General features: G+C 39.1%; 1 protein-coding gene and 1 long non-coding RNA gene across 5 annotated transcripts in view; one reads left to right on the forward strand and one right to left on the reverse strand.

Annotated features, from left to right (window-relative positions):
* The window catches only part of LOC125753417 (uncharacterized), a 60,063-nt gene extending 54,445 nt beyond the window's left edge, over positions 1–5,618 (reverse strand). For both annotated transcript variants that reach the window (XR_007405194.1, XR_007405195.1), the window contains exon 1: positions 5,214–5,618. This is a non-coding gene — a long non-coding RNA (uncharacterized LOC125753417). The remainder of the gene's footprint in view (positions 1–5,213) is intronic.
* Positions 5,039–22,729, forward strand: part of GADL1 (glutamate decarboxylase like 1) — a 163,779-nt gene continuing 146,088 nt past the window's right edge. For 2 of the 3 annotated variants that reach the window (XM_025461084.3, XM_025461085.3), the window contains exon 1: positions 5,039–5,633. In XM_025461084.3, coding sequence (XP_025316869.2) covers positions 5,054–5,633 — 580 coding nt within the window. In that variant the 5' untranslated portion in view covers positions 5,039–5,053. The remainder of the gene's footprint in view (positions 5,634–22,729) is intronic. The other variant, XM_025461087.3, reaches the window with a different exon arrangement.

Genomic DNA, 22,729 nt, shown 5'->3' on the forward strand with positions numbered 1-22,729 from the left:
ATTACTCCCTCATTTTCTGTCTTTATTTTTTTGTGGACTAGTTATGAGTGCTTCCCCAACTGGCACTAGTCTATAGATCACACTCCAAAAAGTAGCATTCCAGAGGTTTTGCCAACACCTTTCTGGCCAATCTCAAAGCATAAGCCAATAGTGGGATTCCCAGAAAATTTAGCTTATTATCTAGGGGTCCTAATAGCAGGCGGTTAAAAATAAATCTAAGATTGTAAATTCATCAACTTCCATTATGGTACATCTAGATAACATTTCATCCTATCTGGGGGCAGAGGCACAACTGAGGAAAAGTCTCTGTCTTTTTAGACACTATTGTGTCAGGTGTATCTGAAAATTCTTATTTAAATCCTATGTTTATGGGGAGAAATGCAATGGTATCCTTAACTTTCTTGAATTTTAAAAACTAAAAATAAAACACGAAAAAATCCCTTGAAAAGAGTTATTTAAGTGAATGATTCATGGTCAAATCACTATCAAGTGTCTTCATTGTTTGCTGGCTGCAAGAATCATGTTCAATTTCAAATGGCTTTTAATTTCTCCATGTCATCCTCCAAGACACTCTGTAGACCCAGTGAGGCAGATATTTCTTACAATACCAAATCTAGATAAAATAGAACATGGAAGTTGTGTCACATATTGCAAAAAGGAGGACCCTGTGTAAGAACCTTTGGAATCTATGAGTTTGAATCTCAGCTCTGTTGCTTACTATTGCAGTCTTAGGCAAATAACTATTTTTAAATTTATAAAATGAAAGTAGTAGGACTGCTGTGAAGATGACATGCCAAGTGTTTAGCAAATTTGGCTCATTGGGATAGGTAGTTGGTATTTGTCTTTTTTGTGGCCGTCCTGCATCTATTCCTCCTTCCTATGTGTGTGTGTGAGTCCTCTAGTTGAGTATGGTAGTGGTGGGGGCACTTTAGCACCTGGGGAAGCCAAAGAAAGGAGATCAGCCCATCTCCGCCGTTGGATCCGGGCAGGCCAATCAGATTCACAAGCCTGATTAATAGGTGATTAATAGGATTAAGTGATATGAAACTAAGAAACTGTATTCTCTCGAGGTACCTGAGGTAGGGTCTGATGGTGGCAATGGGGTTTTCAGGAAGAGAGGATATCCTTGGACAGACTTGTCCCTGCAAAAGTATGCTTGCTGTGCTTGCCATTTATTGAATTTCCCAAACTGGCTTTGTTCCTGTTTGACTTCTAAATCTGATTTTCCACCCTCCAACTCAAGTCTGTGTACCTTTGGTATCCTCTTAAATAAGTGCTTATATTTTTTTAAGATAGCCAGATGCCATTTGGGTTACTTGAAAACAGTAAATCTTAGATCTCTTTCTTATTTTTTTCTATTTTACCTCTCCATTTTTATTTCTATGAATTGCTGTAAACTTTGTTTCTCTTGGCCTAGAATTCTTCTGTGAAGTATCTAAATTGGGTTCCTTCTCAAGGTTTTTGCACTAACGTGTACTGATTATAATCTACATGATGTTTCCTGAGTTCTGCTTGAAACTTATAATATGGGGATCCCTGGGTGGCTCAGGGGTTGAGCGCCTGCCTTCAGCCTAGGGCATGATCCTGGAGACCCGGGATCAAGTCCCACGTCAGGCTCCCTGCATGGAAACTGCTTCTCCCTCTGCCTCTCTCTCTCTCTCTCTCTCTTTCTGAGTCTCTCATGAATAAATAAAATCTTAAAAAAAAATAAAAATAAAGAAACTTATAATATGAATGAATGTTCTTTTATGAACAATATCCACTTGATTCAAATTCTTTCCTTTTCCTCCCTGCCCAAAATGCACGTACAATTAGACCGGCCCTATTATTATCTATTTATTTGTGCTTTTTTTTTGACTCTCTAACATAGCTACTTTCTCTATATTTTGGGGGATGAGTGGGTATTTACTTTGTGCCATGCACCATGTCAGATGTTTTTCTAACTGTGACAGAGATTGCTGACTACCTACCCAATATCCATTCTCTTCCTTTTCCTCAATAACAGAACCTCTAAAGTTCCCATGTTAACACACACACACACACACACACACACACACACACACACACTTCTCAGCTTCACCTGAAGAGGGAGTATCTACTGAATTTTACATGGAAGTTATTGGATAAGACTTCCATGGAGACCTGACTCAGCTTCGAGGGGCTACTTTTGCCCTTTCTCTCTTCTTTCTCCTTGTTTAAACATGAATCAGTCCAGAGTTCTGGCAGCCATTTTGTGACATAAGGAAGTCCTGAAGCTGAAAGCCTGTATTAAGGATGCTGGGGCAAAAAAATTAGAAGCCTCTTAGGTCACTGCTGAAAACATGGAACTGCAGTACCAGCTACAGACCATCTACTTCAACTATCTTAATAGTAAGTGTGAAAAAAACATCAATTTATTTAAATTACTGCTAATTTGGGTCTCCGCTATTAGCAAATGAAAGTACTCCTTTACTAATACATAGATGGTCATGCAAAATTCCTACAGGGCTTGTTCTTTTCATACATTTTACAGATATGAAGTTTTAGGCTAGCTAGTTGTATAACTTGCCTGAGTTACTCATTCATTGGACAGTATTGGATTGACCCAGTATTGGGTCACCACTGACCCAGTATCACACAAGTCAGCATCTGAGCTCAGTATTGATTTGACAACAAAGACTGGGTACCTAATCATTACATTTTACTATCTCTGAGTTGAGCATGAGAGTAGAATTTTAGACCAAAGCAATTTGTGGACCTGTTTGGATAGGTATGATTGCTGGAAATTTGGTTATTGGACTAGGTCCTCAGGCTATTCTTCTCTTTCATGTCCAGTCCAGTCCACTTTTGACCAAATTGGCCCAATGGCCAACTTTGCATGGAAGGGAGATTTCCTTTTCTTTTCTCTGAATGTCAATTTATAATTCCTCAGAGCATTCCTCAGCTTCCAGTAAAGTGTGTGTAACACAGTAAGTGCTCAATAAAAGTTGAATGGATTTATGAATTAATGAATGCTGTTCTCACAGCAGTTATCCCTGGAACACTGATTCCCAGGCTCTTTTTGAAGAGCCATTTTTGTGTCCTGCCTTGTTATGAAAAGTAGAAACTTCTTTGTGAAGGAATCCTGACTGCCTAGGCACAGTCTGGTTTCTACAACACCAACTACCCCATTTTTGTACTCTTTAAGGATGCTTTTTTTTTTTTTTTCTGAAAGGTTCTGGTGAAAAGTTCTTATTAGAGACTACGGAAAGTGTTTTTGCTAACCAATGCAATCCAATGTAGAAACTGGGCAGAGGCCCTGTAATCATAGAAGCTACGTTCCAATTATGGTTCTGAAACTCCTTACCTCTGTGTTTGTAGGCAAGCTACTTAAGCTGAACCTCTACTTGTCCATCTATAAAAAGTGCACAATAATAATTCCTGTTCTTATAAGGATTATAGGAAGGAATGTATTTAGTGGAGTGCCTAGTTCACAGTGGCTGTTTAAACGATAGCAGCTATCATTCGTGAAAATAGCCACTGCTGGTTGGAAACATTTCTTAATCCTTCAAAGAGAATTAAGCTCCTTGGTGCCCCATATCTTTCAGAAAATGTAAGACCTCTAAGAAAGGTTCTGGTTCTAAGCCTGTTTTACATACACTAAAGTATTCTGAGGGCAGAATTTTTCCTGAAATTACTAGTAACTGACACAGGGAGAAGTAAGTGCTCAGTAATCAAAGACTAAAAACATGAAAGAATATAACACAATGCCTTTGTTATAAGAATAAATATGAAAGTTAAGATGAGCTAGTTAGAGGTAAGCACATAGAGCAGTTCCTGGTTTGCAATCTAAGAAATTCTGAATGGAGGGTACCTGGGTGGCTCAGTCGGTTGAGCATCTGCCTTCAGCTCAGGTCATGTTCTCAGGATCATGAGATCGAGCCCCATGACCGGCTTTCTGGTCAGCAGACCAGAAGGATAGTGCTCTCTTACTTTCTTTGTCAGATAAATAAATAAAATCTGTTTTTAAAAAAGAAATTCTGAATTGTATATTCACTGATGGAAGAAGGGAAGAAAAGAATGTAGGAGGGCTCCCTTGTTCAGGTGTGTAAATGGACATTTCTGCAATCCACTGTGGCCTAGCTGGTCCTGGTTTGTCTCCCTCAGAGAGATATATAATTTAGCAGTGGTTGATACCAGTCACTCTTCCGAGCTAAAGTAGAAAGGGTTCACTTACAATAATGCTAAAAGCCAAAAGAAAAACTTGATACTTCCTTCAGTATCTTCTAAATTGAGTTACCAAAGGTTAACTCCTGGAGTTCCTATTTATGTTTTCATCATTTAATCTCAGTGCTTCATCTGCTGAAACTGTATACAAGAAAGTAGATGGGGGTAAGAGGTCACAGAAATTTCATAAAATTTGTCTTCAGGATCTTAACTTTACTATCTTTAATAACTCTAATTTTCTGTATATTAGGAATAATAATAATTCTTACTTGAGAGCAAAGGTCTGCCCTGTCTTCACTGATAGGGACTTAAACTATGTTAAGAGAACAGGAGAAGTTAAACTATGTTGGGAAGCAGAGCAAAGAATTCACCTGCTAAGGAACCATACTAGGCTCTGTGCAAAAATAAACCAGGAATTTTTTTTTTTAAGCCGGTTGAAAGATCAAGATTACAAATGCAGTTCCCTGATGTAGTTGTCATAAATGTGCTTTGGAATGGCATTAACTGATTGCTCCTATCATATCAACAGCCTAAGTTAAAAGCTCCCAAGGGAATTTCACTTTAAACATAAAGCTTGTTAGAGGAATGACAAAAAAGCAGCATTCACTGATTAAATTTAAATTTACAACAGGAACATGGCTACAGCCCAAGTTGCACGGGCTTGCGGGAAGAAATACAACGCGGAGAAAATTTCAGTTCTGAAAACCAAATAGATATTGGGTCTTTCTAATTCACCACCTCCTTTTGCTCACTAGCCCCCTGCCTTTCCCTTCTCCAACTTGGAATTTTGCAGAGGCAGGAGAGGCTGAAATCGGAGAGGGGAAAAGGGATTCACTTGTAGAACTCCGAAATGTCAAGGCGGTACTGAATGAATGGGTCGCGGAGCCTGCTCACCACCGGGGCGGCCCTTAAAATAGGTTCCCGGAGCTGGTGGCCTGGAGCAGGCATCATATTTAGCCGAGGGCTTCTGGGGCCAGTTACTCCAAAACGCCGGAGTCTGGGAAAGTCACAGGCTGAGGCTCGCTCACCTGGCTGGCTCGGGAGGGCCGCTGGGGCAGTCGTCTGCCTGATTCCACCCAGTCGAATCACCCACGCCCCTAAAGCCTGTGCCCCAGCCCTCCCCAGCGAGGGCAGAGGGCCCCTGGCCGCGGGTCAAGCCGATGGCATGCAGCCAGCTGCACGCCGAGTATTAATAGAGAGCCTCGGGCTGCAGGAGGCTGGCACTGGAGCCTCGGGTTGCAGAGCGAGCGGAGCGCCCGGCGTGTCCTCGGCTCTCCCTGTGCAGTGGCGCGCGCCCAGCTGCTGCCCGTGCACCTGCGGGGCCCCCAGGGGGGCGCTGCCTCAGCAACTGCAGCCGCCGCCGAGGCCGCGGGAGCCGCGCGGGGGGACAGCCCGGAGCCGCGGAGCAGCGATGAGCCGCCACCCGGACCGCGACGGCCCGCTGGACGGTAACGACCGGCCTCCGCCTCCGCGCAAACGCGGTTCTAGCCCCCGAGGCGCTCCCCACGCGGGCTTTCAGCGCGTGGATGCCGGTTGGCCCGGGGGCCGGGGAGGAGGGCTGCTGCTCTGTAGGGCGGCTGGGGCGGGTAGGGCGTCCGCTTCCTCGTGGAGTTTTTGCAGCCCTTTCTGCAGCTTTGGGGGTGGGTTTTTTCTTTTCTTTTCTTTTCCTTTTTTTTTTTTTTTTTTAAAGAATTTAAACAAGTTAACTTTCATAAAGAAAGCGCGGAGAGCGGCGCTTGCGAGGCCCTGGGCACTGGGCGGGTTTGCTAAATGGGACGAGGTGCACGTCGGGGTCTCCCTCTTCGGCGCCCCGCGTGGGCATCCTTAGACCCCGTGGAAGTGTCTTCCCGGGAAGAAAGCTGATTTTGCTTCTACTTTGGGTCCAGCACAGCATCACCGCTCCCACCTCCCAAGAGGCCACCTTGATCTTGCAGAGAGGGCGATGCCCTGGTGTGCTTCGGCTGGGAGCCTGCGGGTGGGGGACTGCCCTGGACCTTAGTGCCTGAAGGAAAGTGTGGTGCAGCCGAATTCCCCAAACGGATGCTGTAAGGCGGAGGTCACTCGTTCTTCCGTGATGTCCTGGTGGCCAGCTTCAGCGAGCCAAGGGGCTTAGATTGCTCTGAACGTGTGATGAAATACTGCGAACCCTTTTGCCTTGAAAATTCCCCCATGTACAAACGTTTGAATGTTTGCTGAAGATTGCAAGCTGGGCCCCTTACCTGCACCCCCCCCCCCCGCCCCCGCCGACCCCCGCTGGTGAAGAGCCCCTGCTTGGAAAGGTCATTACTGTTGCTACTCAGGCATTTCCACTAACTAGTTAGTTGTTGACCTTTTAGGAGGAGCGTTCCTCCAGGAATAACTCCTCTTTGCATCAATACCCTTTCGGATTGTACTGAACACGACTTAATGAAGCTGTGCTAGGTTGAGGCTCTCTGGGGGTTTGGGCTCAACAGGTGCGTCAGGTACCCTGGCTTGCGTTCCCTGCGGATCATTCTGAGGGCGGGGAAGTTTGCATGGTAGTTGGCAAGACCGGAATCCTTGTACTACAAGAAATATTTTTTCGTTTGTTCCTTTTATTGTCACCCCAAAAGTTCCCAGCATAACTGCCCCCGATCCTATTCAAAATGTTTTTGCAAGTTGCAATGTTACTGGGTTTCATTATATGGTACCCAAAACTAGCGCTTTAAACTGCTGGAGCTTTTCCTAAAGCTATTACTTTTGCGTTTCTAGGGTCAGCACACTGTAATTTAAGACAGCTGGCTATTTGACAACTGATTGAGAAGTATAAAGTAGACTATTGATTTAAAAAAAAACAATCCTAATAATGTGGCAGGCTTCTTTATGTGAGGCAAGGATGAGCAGGGTAATTGATCTGACTACCTGAACCCTGCACTGTGGTGTTTGTTTGTTTTTGTTTGTGATCTTAATTCTTGTTTCAAAGCTATATACCCTTTAGAACTCTGATAGGAACCTAAAAAACAAACAAACAAAAAAAAAAAACCACATCTATTCTTCCTAAATTAAACATGCATCCCTATAACTGGACATGTCTTGTGATGATTTCAATAGTTGCCATGTTTGAATAATTTTAACCTTAAATTTGAATTTCAGGGGATACCAGAAGGCTTAGGTTGTGTGTCTGGCCATCCTTGAGCAGGTGATAAGGCGATAACATGTCTGATAACAACTAATTGTGCCAAATGTTAGCTATGACTCTTAAAAGAGCACAGTGTATCTATCTGTGAGACTTTGCAAATCTCTAAGGATGTATGATCAGATCCTGCAAGGTGACATTTGATGAGTATGTTAAATGATATGCCTGTGTTAAACTCCTGTTGACTATCTGTTACAACCCTATACATTATGGAGGAACATCATAGGGAATCCTGTTGCGGATACAGAATTCTTCATGCTTGAAAACAGTTTATGATCTTGCCATAGTACATCCAAGAGAAGTTCAGGCAATTAATTATATCAGATTGAAATTTTAATGCCATTCAAAATTATGAGTTCATTAGGTTCAAATAATATTTCCCCCTGTGTTTTGAAATAATAACACAAACCTTCTACATAAATCAGCCTCCAAATTCATTCTTTTTACTTTATTTAGCTTAGATTCTTGTTAAAACACTTTTAAAATGGAAGCAAATTTCAAGCTTCAATGGCGGGGGTGGGTATAGATAATTTTTTTCTCTTGAAAAGCTGACCTTAAAATACTGTTATAAGTCTGGAATATTGTAATGAAATCAGAACTATGATATCCAGGAATAAATTTTTTCGGTAATTTGTTTAGTGCTCCCTTTAGGACTCAAAGACAATGACAAAAGATACTAATTTTCCAACATGTTGTCATGTTGAATACACTGCTTTGTTGAAAATCATAGTTAAGCTAACTTTTGATCTCCCCTCTGCCCTTGGCTTTCCCTGGTTTATTATATAAAGATGCTGTGACACTTCATGAATAACTAATTTGTAAGTGTTCCCTACTTGTTTTGCAAATGTACTTGAGGTGCTTTCAGGTGCTTGGAAGTTGAGCATCTTTTGCTGATACTTTGTTTGTAGAGTTGGCTCTGGAACACAACTGTTGTGAACCTTTGTAAAGTGGGGTAGCCCTCTTCTCCCCACCCCCCACCTCCTCTGCCCCTTTTAAAAATCACCATTCTTTTGAATGGAAGGGTGGATGAGTAATCTTTAATCGGATATATTTACATACTTTGCAGAAATTATCATATTGCTTCAACACCATCCCTGGGAACATCATGATACTGTTCTTTTCAACTTCTCACTGCTTCTTCAGTTTTCTAACTGAGAAGTGGGATCCTGGGCCTCTTTTTCTAGGGTTTACCAACAGCACCACCTTTCTCTTCCAAGTGGAGAACTTGGTTCTGAAGGAGATCCTGATCTCTTTTTCTGAGATGTTCCTTCATAGGCTCCACTCTGGTAACCTCACTGAGTGTCCCTGCGACTCCATCCCTGCCTTAGTCAGCCCTACCATACTTCTCTAGAAGTCTGAATCTCTGGATTTGAGGGTGGTACCCCTGTTCCATGGCACTGTGGTAGAATGGAGATGGAAATGGGATAATATCTCAAAGAAAACAATATCACAAAAGTAGAATCCCTCCCCATTAAATTTGTTCCTAATACTCATGGATTCTGGCACAGTCTTTGTCTATTCCCTCCTTACTCTCCTTTCACCTTGAGCTTCTTCTTCTTCTTTTTCTTCTAAGATTTTATTTATTTATCCATGAGAGACACACAGAAAGAGGCAGAGACACAGGCAGAGGGAGAAGCAGGCTCCCCGAGGGGAGCCCGATGAGGTACTTGAACCCAAGACTCTAGGATCATGACCTGAGCCAAAGGCAGACACTCAACCACTGAGCCACCCAGGCGTCCCTTACCTTGAGCTTTTGATGATCACTGAGAGACCAGATGGATCTCCATGATGGTTGGTTCTGTGTTCACTAAACTTCTTTTTGGAGTATGAGGGATTGATTATGTAAAACATCTAGTTATTATTTAATACCCTTGCAAGCACCACATAGGTGAAGAAATATAATTTTGCTATCATCTTGGGGGCACATATCCTATGCGGCCCCTTCCAACCATAGCCCCTTCCCTCTTCCATAAGTGACCACTACCCTGACTGACTTGGGATAGCAATTACTTTCTTGCATTTTTTTTATAGTTTAACCATCTAATTATGCATTCCTAGACATAGCATTTTAGCGTTACCCATTAAGAAAAACCTGTGATAGGTCTTTTAATTTATAGATTTATCCTCCTGTCCTTTTCTATTCTTATAATTTATCTGTTAAAGACTCTATGTTATTTGGCCTTTAGAACTCTCCACAATCTGGAATTTTCTGTTTTTGTGCTCACAATTCAATATTTTCCTCAAAGATCATCTTCTTTTGAGCTTGTTTATATCACCCTAGCCCTTCCTCCTACATTCTCATGGTTAAGTTACATTTCTCAGTTTAATCCTTGACTTTTAGAATCAACCATGATTTAATTTTATCTATTAGGCTTTTTATTATTAGGCAATAAAGGATTTTATTCACCTTCTCATATTCTGCCTTCAATTCTTACATTAATTTCATTAAGCATTATAATAAGTTGATTGAAAATTAATGCTCTCATTTACTAATTATTTTAAATACTAGGAATTTGGGAGCACTATGGGAATTTTGTAAACTTTTATATTTTAAGCCCTCTTGTGATCTATTTTCAGAATTTTTCACCTTTTCTTCTATGCTATTTTTGGTCTCATAATTAATATGCAGGCAATTATTTCTTCTTTCTATCATTAGTAAGACTAAAATGTTAGAGTGCTTTAAATGTAGGATTTAGTTTGAAAAATGCATATGTTGAGTTACTGAAATTGTAGTAGGCTGCAGGATAGTTTGTACAATAAGAGTATGTTTTATTGAAAAATAATAATTCATTTATACATATTGAACTGGAACTGAAAAAATGTACACTTGAGGATTAAAAGTGGTTGTATACGATTGGATGGATAATGGATTTTTTTCTTAGGTTCTTCTGCTTATCTGTATTTTCTGTAGTGTACTTGTAATGCCTTTGACAGAAAAAAAGAAAAAAAATAATTTGTTAAGAGTTTGGGGATGGGGTTTTTGCTTTGCTTAAATGTTTTTCTCACTTATTTTAGGCCAGGCTTTCATTTAGGTTTTTTTTTTTTTTCTTACTTAAGCATGAATGTCATTTCTATTGTTCAAACAAATCCTGGTATTGGAATCTAAATGTGTTCTTATTAATCGCCGATTGCTGAATACTCAAGTTGTTTCAACAGATTTTTTAACACAAATAAGATAGAAGATAAATAATTGGCTAAAAATTAATTTAAAACACAGAAGCAAAAGAAGAGAGAACTCTAGAAATCTAGAAAAGAATTAACAATGTTTTAAGGCATAATATAGAGATGAAAATTTGCATAGGAGTACATTAGGATTGTCAACTCCTGAAAATCCACTGATCAGAAATATGTATTTTTTCGACCAATGGTCATCCTGACCAATTTGCACTTACTCACGGCAGTGATGGGAAAGGAGAGAGTTTGAACTTTGTTTTTTATAGACCAAAGCTCAGTTTCTGACTCATAAAACAGTAAGGCCCCTTTCTAAGCATCAGTTCCGTGAGACTGTATGTAAAATACCTGGCACATTGAAAATTAGTATGTCCTACCTTCTTCCCTCAATAAATATTACCACATTGAATTATGTGGATAATTATGCATAGAACTCTATGAGGAATATGCTTTAAAGTAAGATTTAGTTTAAATAGAAACTTCAAAGCAAGTAACAAACGCATTGTAATAAATGCATTGTAGTATGAGGAAGGAAACCCTTGACCTGTATCATGCCTAATAGAGTAATTTGCTTTTTTTTTTTTTTTTTTTTTGAGAGACAGAGATTTCTACTAGTCTTCCTACTCAGAACTGAAACAGCACAGACAGAGAATACAATAGAATATTATAGCACAGGACACAGGGGTTTTTGTTTTTGTTTTTGCTGCTGATTAAGTTATGATGGTTGAGCTCAACATTTTCCTGGATCTCTGCAAGGACAGTCTTCCTCTGGAGAATGTAGGGAACTGAAGTTGGTCGGCTTCCATTGCCATCACTATTTTAAGGACCATCCCTTCAATAGATGATGCAGGTTTGAACACAAAATGAATCACAGAGACCTCCAATGTGGGTTTTCACCTGATACTCCTTTCATGAATAATACAGCATAAAATTCTCATGAAATGGAGTTATTATAGAGCAGGGATTTTCCTGACTTAGTGAAGCTTCATTGCAATTTCCCAGATGTGGTTTAAATACTTAAAGTTGTCTTGTCTGTGGCTTCTGTGGTAGGACCCCTTTCAGCTAGGGATGAGTTCCAATAAATGTTGGTCCCAGACTTAAGAGGACACCATGGAATGCATCTTTGCTGTTCCTTTCCTACTTTGTATTGGCGGTGGAATGTCTAACTTTAGACTAAAACAGGAAAGCATGTGGATTTAGAATTGAAGGATTTAGACCAATGGGATGCCAGCTATCTGTTCATAGCTGGCTGTCTTACTGATAATTTCTTTAAAAGGCATACACTTAAATTTTGAATAAAAAACCTTTTAAGAGGGATCCCTGGGTGGCTCAGTGGTTTAGCACCTGCCTTTGGCCCAGGGTGTGATCCTGGAGTCCTGGGATCCAGGCCCACATTGGGCTCCCTGCATGGAGCCTGCTTCTCTCTCTGCCTGTGTCTCTGCTTCTCTCTCGCTCTTTCTGTGTCTTTCATGAATAAATAAATAAAATCTTTAAAAAAGAAAACCTTTTAAGATTTATAGTAGCTCAAAAAGAATACCTACAGATAAACCTAACCAGGGAGATGAACATTTTGACACTGAAAACTGAGAACATTACTGAAAGAAATTAAAGAAGACACAATTAAATGAAAAGACATCCCATGTTCATTGATTGGAAGACTTAATATGGTTAAGATGGCTATACTACCCAAAGTGAACCACAGATTCAGTATAATCCTTATCAAAATTGCAAGATCATTTTCTGCAGAAATAGAAAAATTCATCCTAAAATTCATATGGAATCTTAAGGGACTCTAACTAGCCAAAACAATTTTGAAAAATAAGAAATTTGAAGGACTCATACTTCTTGATCTCAAAACATATTGCAAAGCTATGGTAATAGAAACCATGTGGTACTATTGGCACAAAGACAGATAAGTAAACCAAAATGGACTAGAAGAGAGAATCAAGAGATAAACCCTCATATATGTGATCAAATGATTTACAACACAAGACCACTCAATGGGGAAAGGACAGTCTCTTTAGTGAATGGTGTTGAGAAAACTAGATATCCACATGCAAAAGAATAAAGTTGGACCCTTATTTCACACAATATGCAAAATAACTGAAAAATGGATTAAAGACCTAAACTACAAAATTCCTAGGAGAAAACACAGGGGAAATCTTCATGACATTTGATTTGGCAATGGTTCCTTGGATATGACACAAAAACATAGGAAACAAAACCAAAAATAGACAAGTGAGACTTCATCAATCTAAAAAGCTTTTGTGCATCAAAGGACACAACCAGCAATGAAAAAATAACCTATGAAATGGGAGAAAATATTTATGAATCATATACCTGATAAGGAGTTAATATCCAGACTATATAAAGAACTGCTACAACTCATTTACAAAAATTCAAATAACCCAGTTAAAAATTAGGCAAAAGACTTGAACAAATATTTCTTTAAAGATGATATACAAATGACCAGAGAGCATATGAAAAAATGCTCAACATCACTAATCCCACATTCATTAGGATGACTACTATTGAAAAAAAACCACAACAGACAAAATAATGGGTTTTGAGGAGGACATGGAGAAATTGAAAGTCTTGTAGATGATTGGTGGGATTATGAAATGGTGCAACTGCTATGAAAAACAGTACAGAAGTTCCTCAAAAAATAAAAAAATAAGGGGTTCCTGGGTGGCCCAGTTGTTTAAGTATCTGACTCTTAATCTCAGTTCAGGTCTCGATCTCAGGGTAATGAGTTCAAAGCTCAGGGTGAAGCTTACTTAAAAGAAATTAAAAACAGACATACCATATTATCCAGAAATCCTACTTCTGGCTAAATGTACAAAAGAATTGAAAACAAGATCTTGAAAAGGTATTTGTACACCCACGTTCACAGTAGCACTATTCACAATAATCAAGAGGTGGAAGCAACCCAAATGTCCATCAGCGGCTGAGTAGATAAACAAAATGTGGTTTATACATACAATGGAATATTATTCAGTCTTAAAAAGGATAGAAATCTTGTCACATGCTACCACATGGATGAACCTTGAGTACATTGTGCTAAATGAAATAAGCCAGACATAAAATTGTGTGATCAAACAAATATTGTACAATCCCACTTGAATGAAGTAATTAAAGTAATAAAATTCATAGAAGCATAAAGTAGAATGATCATTACCAGGGCATGGGGGAATAAGGGAGAACAGGGAGTGTTTAATAGTTATAGAGTTTCAGATTTACAAGATGAAAAGTTCTGGAGATCTATTTCACAACAATGTGAATATACTTCAACATAGTGAACTGCACACTTAAGAATAGTTAAAATGGTATATTTTATCTTATGTGTTTTTTTATCACATTAAAAGAGGACACCTAATTTAAAAACAAAACAGGCTTATAAGAATAGAATAATTTGTAAAATAATTTTAAAACTTATTTGCTTCAGTCAACATGTTTAACTCTTTTTTGTGTATCTTGCTTGCCACTATGAGCACTGAATAATATAACATTTCTAAGATTTGAGATGTATCCAGATGTTTTTTCCTTCATTGAATGATGGGTAGATTATAGTTTTTGAATTCTTGTAGCATTTTTTATACTGTTTCTGCCTCCTTTATCATGATCTCCCATGAGTGTCAACTATAATTTCTTTCTTCTCATAAATCCTAGTCTCTTTGGTCACCACTTGCCTGACTTCCTCTAATTTATTGCTTTTAACAAGCTTGGTTATTGTCTCGTATTCTTGGTTTTTCTATCCCACAAAAGGCTGGAATTGTACCTGATGGAAGGTAGATTGCCTCTGAATGAAATGTGAATAGGCTTATCTAAGAAGAGTGTACAGGTTATCTATCACATCAGTATTGTTCTATTTGTTTATTTTGCATTCTTTTGTATTTTTGTGCACATTTTGGATATTTGATGTTGCCTGGAAAGAAGCTTCCATATAAAGTGTAAGCCAGTGAAAAAATATTTTTATGTAAACATATGCATGCACAATTACAGTTCATGCTTACGATTTGAAGAAACTGATGACATTTTATTGCTTGAGAGATATACATGTAAACAGATTTGGCAAGTAAGTCCCAGTTTAAAGGAAAATTATAGCTTTCTACTCACTGAACTGTACTGGGAGTATGATTGATCCCTAACCCGTGTGGAAGGGACAATGCCTGCATGTGCTCACCTTGCTTGCTCTGTTTCTATTGCTCTCATCAGCAGTGCCATTAAGAGATCCATAGCACAGCCTACCGGAGGCTGAGCAACTGTGCTCACTCTTTTTTATACTGCACATGATTTTTTAAGAGCTTTACTGAGGTATGATTTACATATCATAAAATTCACCTGTTTGAATGTGCAATTCAATTTTTAGCAAATTTACAGAATTGTGCAACTCTCAGCACAATCCAATTTTAGAGCACTTCTATGCATATGATATTTCAAAAAAATATTACCATGCTCTTTTTTTTTTTTTTTTTGCTGTGTCTGAGTACCTGCTCTTCTCTGCAAATAGCTGTCTGCTTAAGAAAGATTATGATCCTTACAGGTAGAACACAAAGTGAAAGATAATTACTATTTAGATTCCAGTGGTCAAAATAGGAATTTCAACGGAAAACAGTAGTTTCATAAGTCAGGCTATTGCCTTGATATAGGACTCTCTAAGTTCTTTTATTTCCCCCCTTTAACATGACATACTAGACGTAGAGGACAAATCTGTGGAGTTTGTCCATAGTACAAAGAAGATAACCTTTATGCACCTTTAAAACTAGAATGTAAAAGGGAATATTTAATGTAAGAAGAGTCAATGAAAAATCTCCATTCCTGACATGAGGTGATAATAGGGAGGGAAAAAGAGATTGAATCAAGGGAGACAAGTGTTGAAAGACATGGTATCTATTTCTCACTACTTGGGTTCAAAGCCCATGCGCCGGTAGAGGCATCGATCATTTATATGGTAGGTTTATAGAAACATTGAAGGCAACAACAGAGATCTTTACCAACTTCTCTTGGTGGAAGCCACCTTGTAATCTCTTCAAAGCAAAAGGATGGCTCATTGAAGTTGGATGAGGAGAGAGAAGCTGGATTTAGTCTTTTTTTTTTAATTTTTATTTATTTATGATAGTCACACAGAGAGAGAGAGAGAGGCAGAGACACAGGCAGAGGGAGAAGCAGGCTCCATGCACCGGGAGCCCGACGTGGGATTCGATCCCGGGTCTCCAGGATCGCGCCCTGGGCCAAAGGCAGGCGCCAAACCGCTGCGCCACCCAGGGATCCCTGGATTTAGTCTTTTAAGGTGTGGATGTGGCTCTTTCAGAGGAAGGGGGTTGGATCAAGTACTCTTGATCTTTCCAAGGGTCCCTCTCTGATGAAGATGAAGGCAGAAATCATGGGATGGACCTCCTCTATGGGGGAGGTGATGAAGGATGTGGCATAAGCCCAGAGAGTCTATACCATTATCAACAGCCAAGGAAAGGTCACCTCAGTCATGGAGCACCCCAGTATCTGACCAAGGTGAGGGAGAAGAGACCATGAATATGCCTCAGCTGTGATGGCTAGGTGGTAAAGGATGTAGAAAGTGAGATTGTCCAGAGACAAAGGTGCCAGGGGACACTATGCTAGGACCAAGGACCTTACCATTCTTCTACCATCTTGAAATTGAGTAACTTGCTTTTCTACCCATATACCTAGAAGTCATCAAGAAGAGTATCAGAAGAAGGGAAGGGAAAGTGGAAATCTTAGAGATCAAGTATTTTTACACAGTAAAACTGAGTATTGTCTAAAGAGACTGTTTAATTTATTATATTTGACCCAATTTTAACTGGATTGGACTAAATAAGGTAAATGCTGTTACCTCTTTCCAGCAATGAGGCCTCATGGGAAAGACAAGATATTAGAGATAAGAATAAAAATACTTAAATTTTCTTAGTATACCGTGTGTCATAAAGGTAATGATGCCACATATAAGCTTGAAACAAATGAAACTGGCTGCTTCAGCCATTACCATTTGACACCGATACTGTCTTTGAGGAGTGCAGTTGCCAAAAGTAAATATGCACAAAGCTAGGCCTTAGGTCTTCTGATGAAGCTCCCATGGTAAGTGATACTTAGCAGAAAAGTTATTTATTTTTTAAAGAGGGAAAAGCAATGGGTATCAAATGTCAGTCCAGTCACATTGTAATTTGAAGCTAAAGTATTACTTCATTCATTCATGCCTACAAACTTTTAAAGGCAATGTAATATAGAGAGGCTTTTGCCATAAAACAGCTTTGCTGTGTTTGAAATCATCTCCATGGCCCTAACAACCACCTTCTTCATCATTTCCTCCCAGGAACCACCACCATGGCAGTCCAGAAACATTTTAGGAATTCACAGTAGTATAGAGCATTGATGAGGACCTCTTATAGAATTGTTGGGATATGGGGCACCTGGGTGGCTCAGTGGTTGAGCATTTGCCTTCAGCTCAGGTAGTGATCCTGGGGTCCTGGGATGGGGTCCCACATCAGGCTCCCTATAGGGGGCCTGCTTTTCCTTCTGCCTATGTCTCTGCCTCTCTCTGTGTGTCTTTCATGAATAAATAAATAAAATCTTAAAAAAAAAGAAATGCTGGGATGTGATTTGTGTTCATTACATGAATAGGATTCTAACTGAAAAATGGTTCTAGCCATAGAATCATTGACACGTGGAGTGGCAAGACATCTTGTAGAGCATCATTTAACCAGAGTAAAGTTCTACTAGCAGTCACAGAATTATGTAGGGCTAGACTTGGGGCTAGAACTCCCCCATCCCAAATTCCAAAATGTTCTTTCTGTACATATTGTCAGAGAAGATCATTAAAAGTAAGAAATCAACACTGTAAGATACTATCAAATCAGAGTTAAATTTTACGTTTGTTTCCACCGGCATCTGAGGTGTAGTGCTAAGAATTTCAGTATTTGGGAGCTTCTTAATGGGAAATATTACAGAGCAACTATCTAAATTACTGGATGTCAGCAGGCCATTGTTAAATATTAAAATCTGTTTTGGTGATTTCGCTGCAGCACTGACAAATTTTGAATTTCCACACTCCAATTTTTGCCTATTAAATATATTGCTAAGTCCTCCTTTTGTTTGAGTTTCTTGCTGATAAGACTATTCTCAATTCAGCACTCTGGATGTTGTGTTGTTTGATCTCCTAATGCTCTGCATCGACTTTCAAAATCAATAGAGACTTAGTTGGTATTTTATGACATATGTTATCTGTTCTTTCAAATGCTATGCAGGCCAAAAAATACATCCAAGGAACATATTTTCTTCATATGCATTTTCATCATGGTATATTCTGTTATGCCATCAGCTCAGTTTTATTTCAGTACCTAATTTGTGTGAAGCACTGATAGAGGAGAAAGAAAATCTATGAAAAATTGAATTTCCTAATATTTGTCGGTGGCCTTATTTTTCAAGTTGATGGCACAACAAAAGAGAATTTCAGAAAGTAAGTGTGGAACATACATATGATGACAGTTTTGCCCAGAAGTGTTCAATACAATATGTCAGTTTAGCAGTTAATTGTTCTCTTATTGTTTCACGTGTTAGAGAGGCCGCATGGTTTAGTGAAAAAAGAAGAGACATTGCAATCAATCATAGTTTGAATATCAGCACTACTATTTATTATACCAGCTATGTGACCTCCACAAAGTTAATTAACTTCTCTGATCCTCATTTTCATATTTATGGAAATGGGAATGATACTCATTGCATGAGGTGTCATAAAAAGCTGTGTAAAAACATGTAAGTGTCTAATACAGTGTCTGTCTGGGCCACAGGCATTCAAAAATGGTAAATATTTGTCTTGATTTGGGTTTTCCAGAAGTAGACCATAAGTCAAGGATTAGAGCATAATTAGTTATTTTGGAAGGTGGTTTCAGAGATAGCTAATGTAGAATATATTATAAAGCAAGGTATCACTATGGGTAATTGAAGCTTAATTCTGCTGGAGAACTCAGGTTATTAGTGAAGAATAGACACCTCAGAGTTATCCCATATAAAAGACAAAAGAGCTGAATATTTATACATTAATTTCTATCAGTGATTGGTTGAGGGATACTGAGAGGCAACTATTAATTTTTTGGAGCTTCACGCTTGCCACATAAATGGGCAGAGAAGGTTTTGCCAAAATAGAAAAGCTTCAGGGAGAGAAATGCAAATGATTGACTTGGGCATCAGATGGCTTGAGTACAGATACACACGTGAAAAACTGCTCTACTCCATTTTTGTTAACTATTACTACATTTTCTTACTGAAGGACTTTTGTTTCCCTAGCTCCCTACCCCGGGGTGTGCCAAAACCACTTCATACCAGCTCATGAGAGTGTTACATATTCAGAAATGTTGTAAGCCAATTATTAAACTGTTAGTATCTTGAAATTAGGCCATTAGGAACTTTTACACCATAAAAATCAACAAGTGCTACCAATAAGAAACCAGCTTACTAGTGCACTACTGTCCTCATCCCTCTTCTCCCAGTATATGGAGAATAGGAGTTGCTTGCATAGTCTCAGGAATCAGATAGACCTGAGTTCAAATTTGAGCTCTGACACCTTTTGGCTATGTAGCTATGGGCAAGTTACCTAACTTATGTGGGCCTCAGTGTCCTCATCTGTAAAATGGATGTGTATATAACCTGTACAGCTGTGGTAAAGATGAAATGCAATAACATATTATAATGTAAGGAGTATTCTGGAAGAAGGTATTTATCATACAAATTAAGCCTTATATAATTATGGGAGAGGCTGAGGAAGGAAACTTCCATAAAGAGGAATTGGAAATCAGAGAAAAGTCACTAACTAGTCTTCTGAAGTACCGGCAAGAATGGGACATTTGGAGCTTATAGAGGAATCTGGGAATGCAGGCAGGTACAGTTGCCAAAGTGTGACCAAGAGCAGAGCTGGAGAAAGAAACCTCTTTCTCTGATTAGCTTTCATCTTTGAGAATCAAGAACCACAAATTCAGTTGAGAGAAGAGACAAGGACAAGCTGATATATGCTGGCATGTCTGCAAGTACTCATCACCATATCTGACATCAAAGACGGTCAGAGAGGCTGGGTCACTGCTTCACTTCTGAATGTAGACCCAAGAGTCACAAAGAAAAATGGATTAGGAACCATCCAGAGGGCAGAAGCAGACCCCATTTAATATGTTCAATGTGTCCTTGGCTAGGTTTCAGAACTGCTGTGGACCAGTGACTGGCCCTGTGTCTTCCATTCTTTCCTGGGAATGTCTATGGCAGTAATCCTGTCCTCACTATTTTATGTTGAGTGTGGTGTCTGATACTTTGTGTTTTTAGTTTTTATGGGTCCCTGAACCAAGAGCAGCTGCAACTGAACTGCCTTATATGCTTGTAGACCTGATACAAATCATGAGATCCTGGACTACAAGTCTGTTTCTGTAACAGGATGAGATTTGGGAAAATTTGGAGATGGGAATAAGCATATCTTGTAGGTGGAAGAAATATGAATAATTTTTAGTAAGAGGGTGAACTCTAGTATATTAGGAAAAAAATGGCTTCAAATTCCTTTATTCCTTCCTAGTATGCATACCACTTTGCAACATGACAATGTTTTCTGCCCTTAAGAGGTGGGCTTTTTTTCTTTCTTTGAATCCAACGGTTTTTGTGACTTGCTTTGATCAACAGAGTGTGGCAGAGGTGATGTTATGTGGCATACAGTCCAAGGCCTCAAGAGACTTTGCAGCTTTTGCCTTCACTGTCTTCAAACCTGCTGTCACCTTGAGAGGAAGATCAGTCTAATCTCTTTGGAAATGAAAGCCTTTGTGGAGAGAAAGGTCCAGCTTTCCCAATATTTCCAGATGAGTTCAGCTCCCAGCCAATGCACAAGCTAATGCAGTTGTGTGAGTGAGCCCAGGCAAGACCAGCAGAGTCACTCAGCCAAGCCACAGAATCATGAGAAACGATATATCATTGTTGTTTTAAACTACTATGTTTTGGGGTCATTTGTTACATAACTATAGCTAACTGATACCATCCTCCCAATAAATCATTTTTAGATTTAACTTAACCAGAGTGAGTTTTAGTTGTTTGTATCTTCACAGGATTGCTGTGTGGGATAAATATGCTACTATTTGTAAAGGACTCACCAAAAACCTGGCATGTAGTAAGTCCTAAATAAATCCTAGCTACTATTATATGAAATAAGTTCCAGATGCTTATGAAAGATGATGTATGGACAGCTCTTAGAGGCTCTTTAGAAGAGAGCACATGACCATCAAACAATCTGTGTGCCACAAAAATCTCACTTTTCTTAAATTCAAAATTAGGACATTTGCTAAGTTATCTGTAAGTGACTGTCAAGCTCCAAGATCCCATGTTCCTACACAAAACTGGCAGCAAACCAACCTTGGCCCATATTCTAGATGGATAGAAACTCATGCCTCAGTGGGTCTCAGCTATAGATTAACCCATACCAATGCCTTTATGTTCTCTTATGCTGTGTTCTGTACTTCATTTATCAACATCAGAGTAGCAATGAGATGTATGTGCATCCCCGAGAGCAACCACATTTGGCACTTCATGGGTACCATCTATAGTAGCTTATGTGACTGTGTTGGCTCTTAGATAGGTTAAAATTTTTATAATATTTGCTCTAATTTTATATGGGGGCAAGGCTGATTCTGTGTAGCATAAAGGATGAGAAGGAAGATGCTGGTGGCAGACTCACCTTCTTTCATATTTCACTGAATAGTTCATCTCTGTCCCTAAATTTGCATACTTCACTCAGCAATGCATTTGTCCTGCAGGTGACAGAGTCTTTCCTCATAGAAGGCAGTTTAGACCATCTATTTTTACCTTAAAATGCTCCTTGGAAGGGTCTTACTGCCTTTCTAAGCAGCTTCTCAGTATATTCCTCACAATCACATGGAATAGACTCAATAAAAGAGTTTTGGTAAGTGCAGTTTTCTGCATTTGAGGTTGGCCTCGTGTGAGTGTCACAACATGTGTGTTGAGGTGCTAAAGAGATGAGAATAGCTGTCCTCTACTCATCTAGAAGATGATCTGTCAAAGGCCTGGGCTAGGAGGCAGAACTCTGGGCACAGATGAGCTTCATATCAGAGTTAATCAACAGATCATGCAAATGAGGCACCCATTTATAGCATTTATTTAAATTTTCATTTAAATTGCTGGTTAAATGGAATACATTTAAAATTCTGAAGTCAACACTTGAGCAAATTGGTTTTAAAACTATATATTAAATTGCAGCACATTGCAATTTAATGCATAGTTCCAAGATAATTGCTTATTGCTTTAGGAGTACAAAATATATGTCCAAATAGTTTAGTATGGTTGATGAGACACAGAAGCAGTATCTTCTTGTTTGCCTTTTTTTGAAAAAAGTTAGAATGTGGTAATTAGCAACATGATGTCTGAACTCAGGGTATCTGTCTTTGAATTCTGCCTCTACCACTTACTAGCTCTCTAATTTAGGCAGTTTTCTTAATTTCTCTGTCCTCAGTTACTCTATCTGTAAAATGGAGTTAATAAATATATTTTCCTCAGAGGGTTATTATGAGGATTAAATGAAGTAATTTGTACAAGGTGCCTAGCTCAGTACCTGATCTATTATAAATATCCAATTAATGTTAACTCCTGTTATTATTTTATAAGTCTGTTGTGGCATCTGCTACTAGAAAAGATAAAATCACGCAAGTGGCTTCATCCGTGGCTTGCAATATATATCTTTTTGGCAGTTTTGTACTAAACTCTTTTTGCTAAGACAGTACTCTACCCATTGACCTCAACCATCCAGATTTGTACTTAAGAATAATATGTTTTCAAAGAGAAAAAAACACCAAATTATTTTCTGACAGTAATTGGGAGATCTCCAAGTTTCAGAGAACAATACAAATAGATGGGGGATTCTGAAGGTCCAGAGAGTATACTGAGTATGGTCTGTCTGGTTGGTTTTAACTTTCCTTACTTGGAATTGGCTATAGAAGCTAAGTTATTCAGAGTATGAGTTATGGCTCTCTGGTTGCACAGAAGATTGAATGACTCTTGCTTATTTTTAGGGGGAGTTTATTGAAAGAATATGGGAACTCACAGAATTGGAGAGAGAGATAAATAATTAGGCCTTTGAAAAGACAGGAGCCAAGGCAACTCTGGAGATCTGAAATACTTGGTACTTAGAGATAGCCAGAAAAGAGCATAACTTTAATTGACAATCATCACAAG

The sequence above is a fragment of the Canis lupus genome, chromosome 23 (genome assembly GCF_003254725.2).
Source record: "Canis lupus dingo isolate Sandy chromosome 23, ASM325472v2, whole genome shotgun sequence".
NCBI lineage: Eukaryota > Metazoa > Chordata > Mammalia > Carnivora > Canidae > Canis > Canis lupus.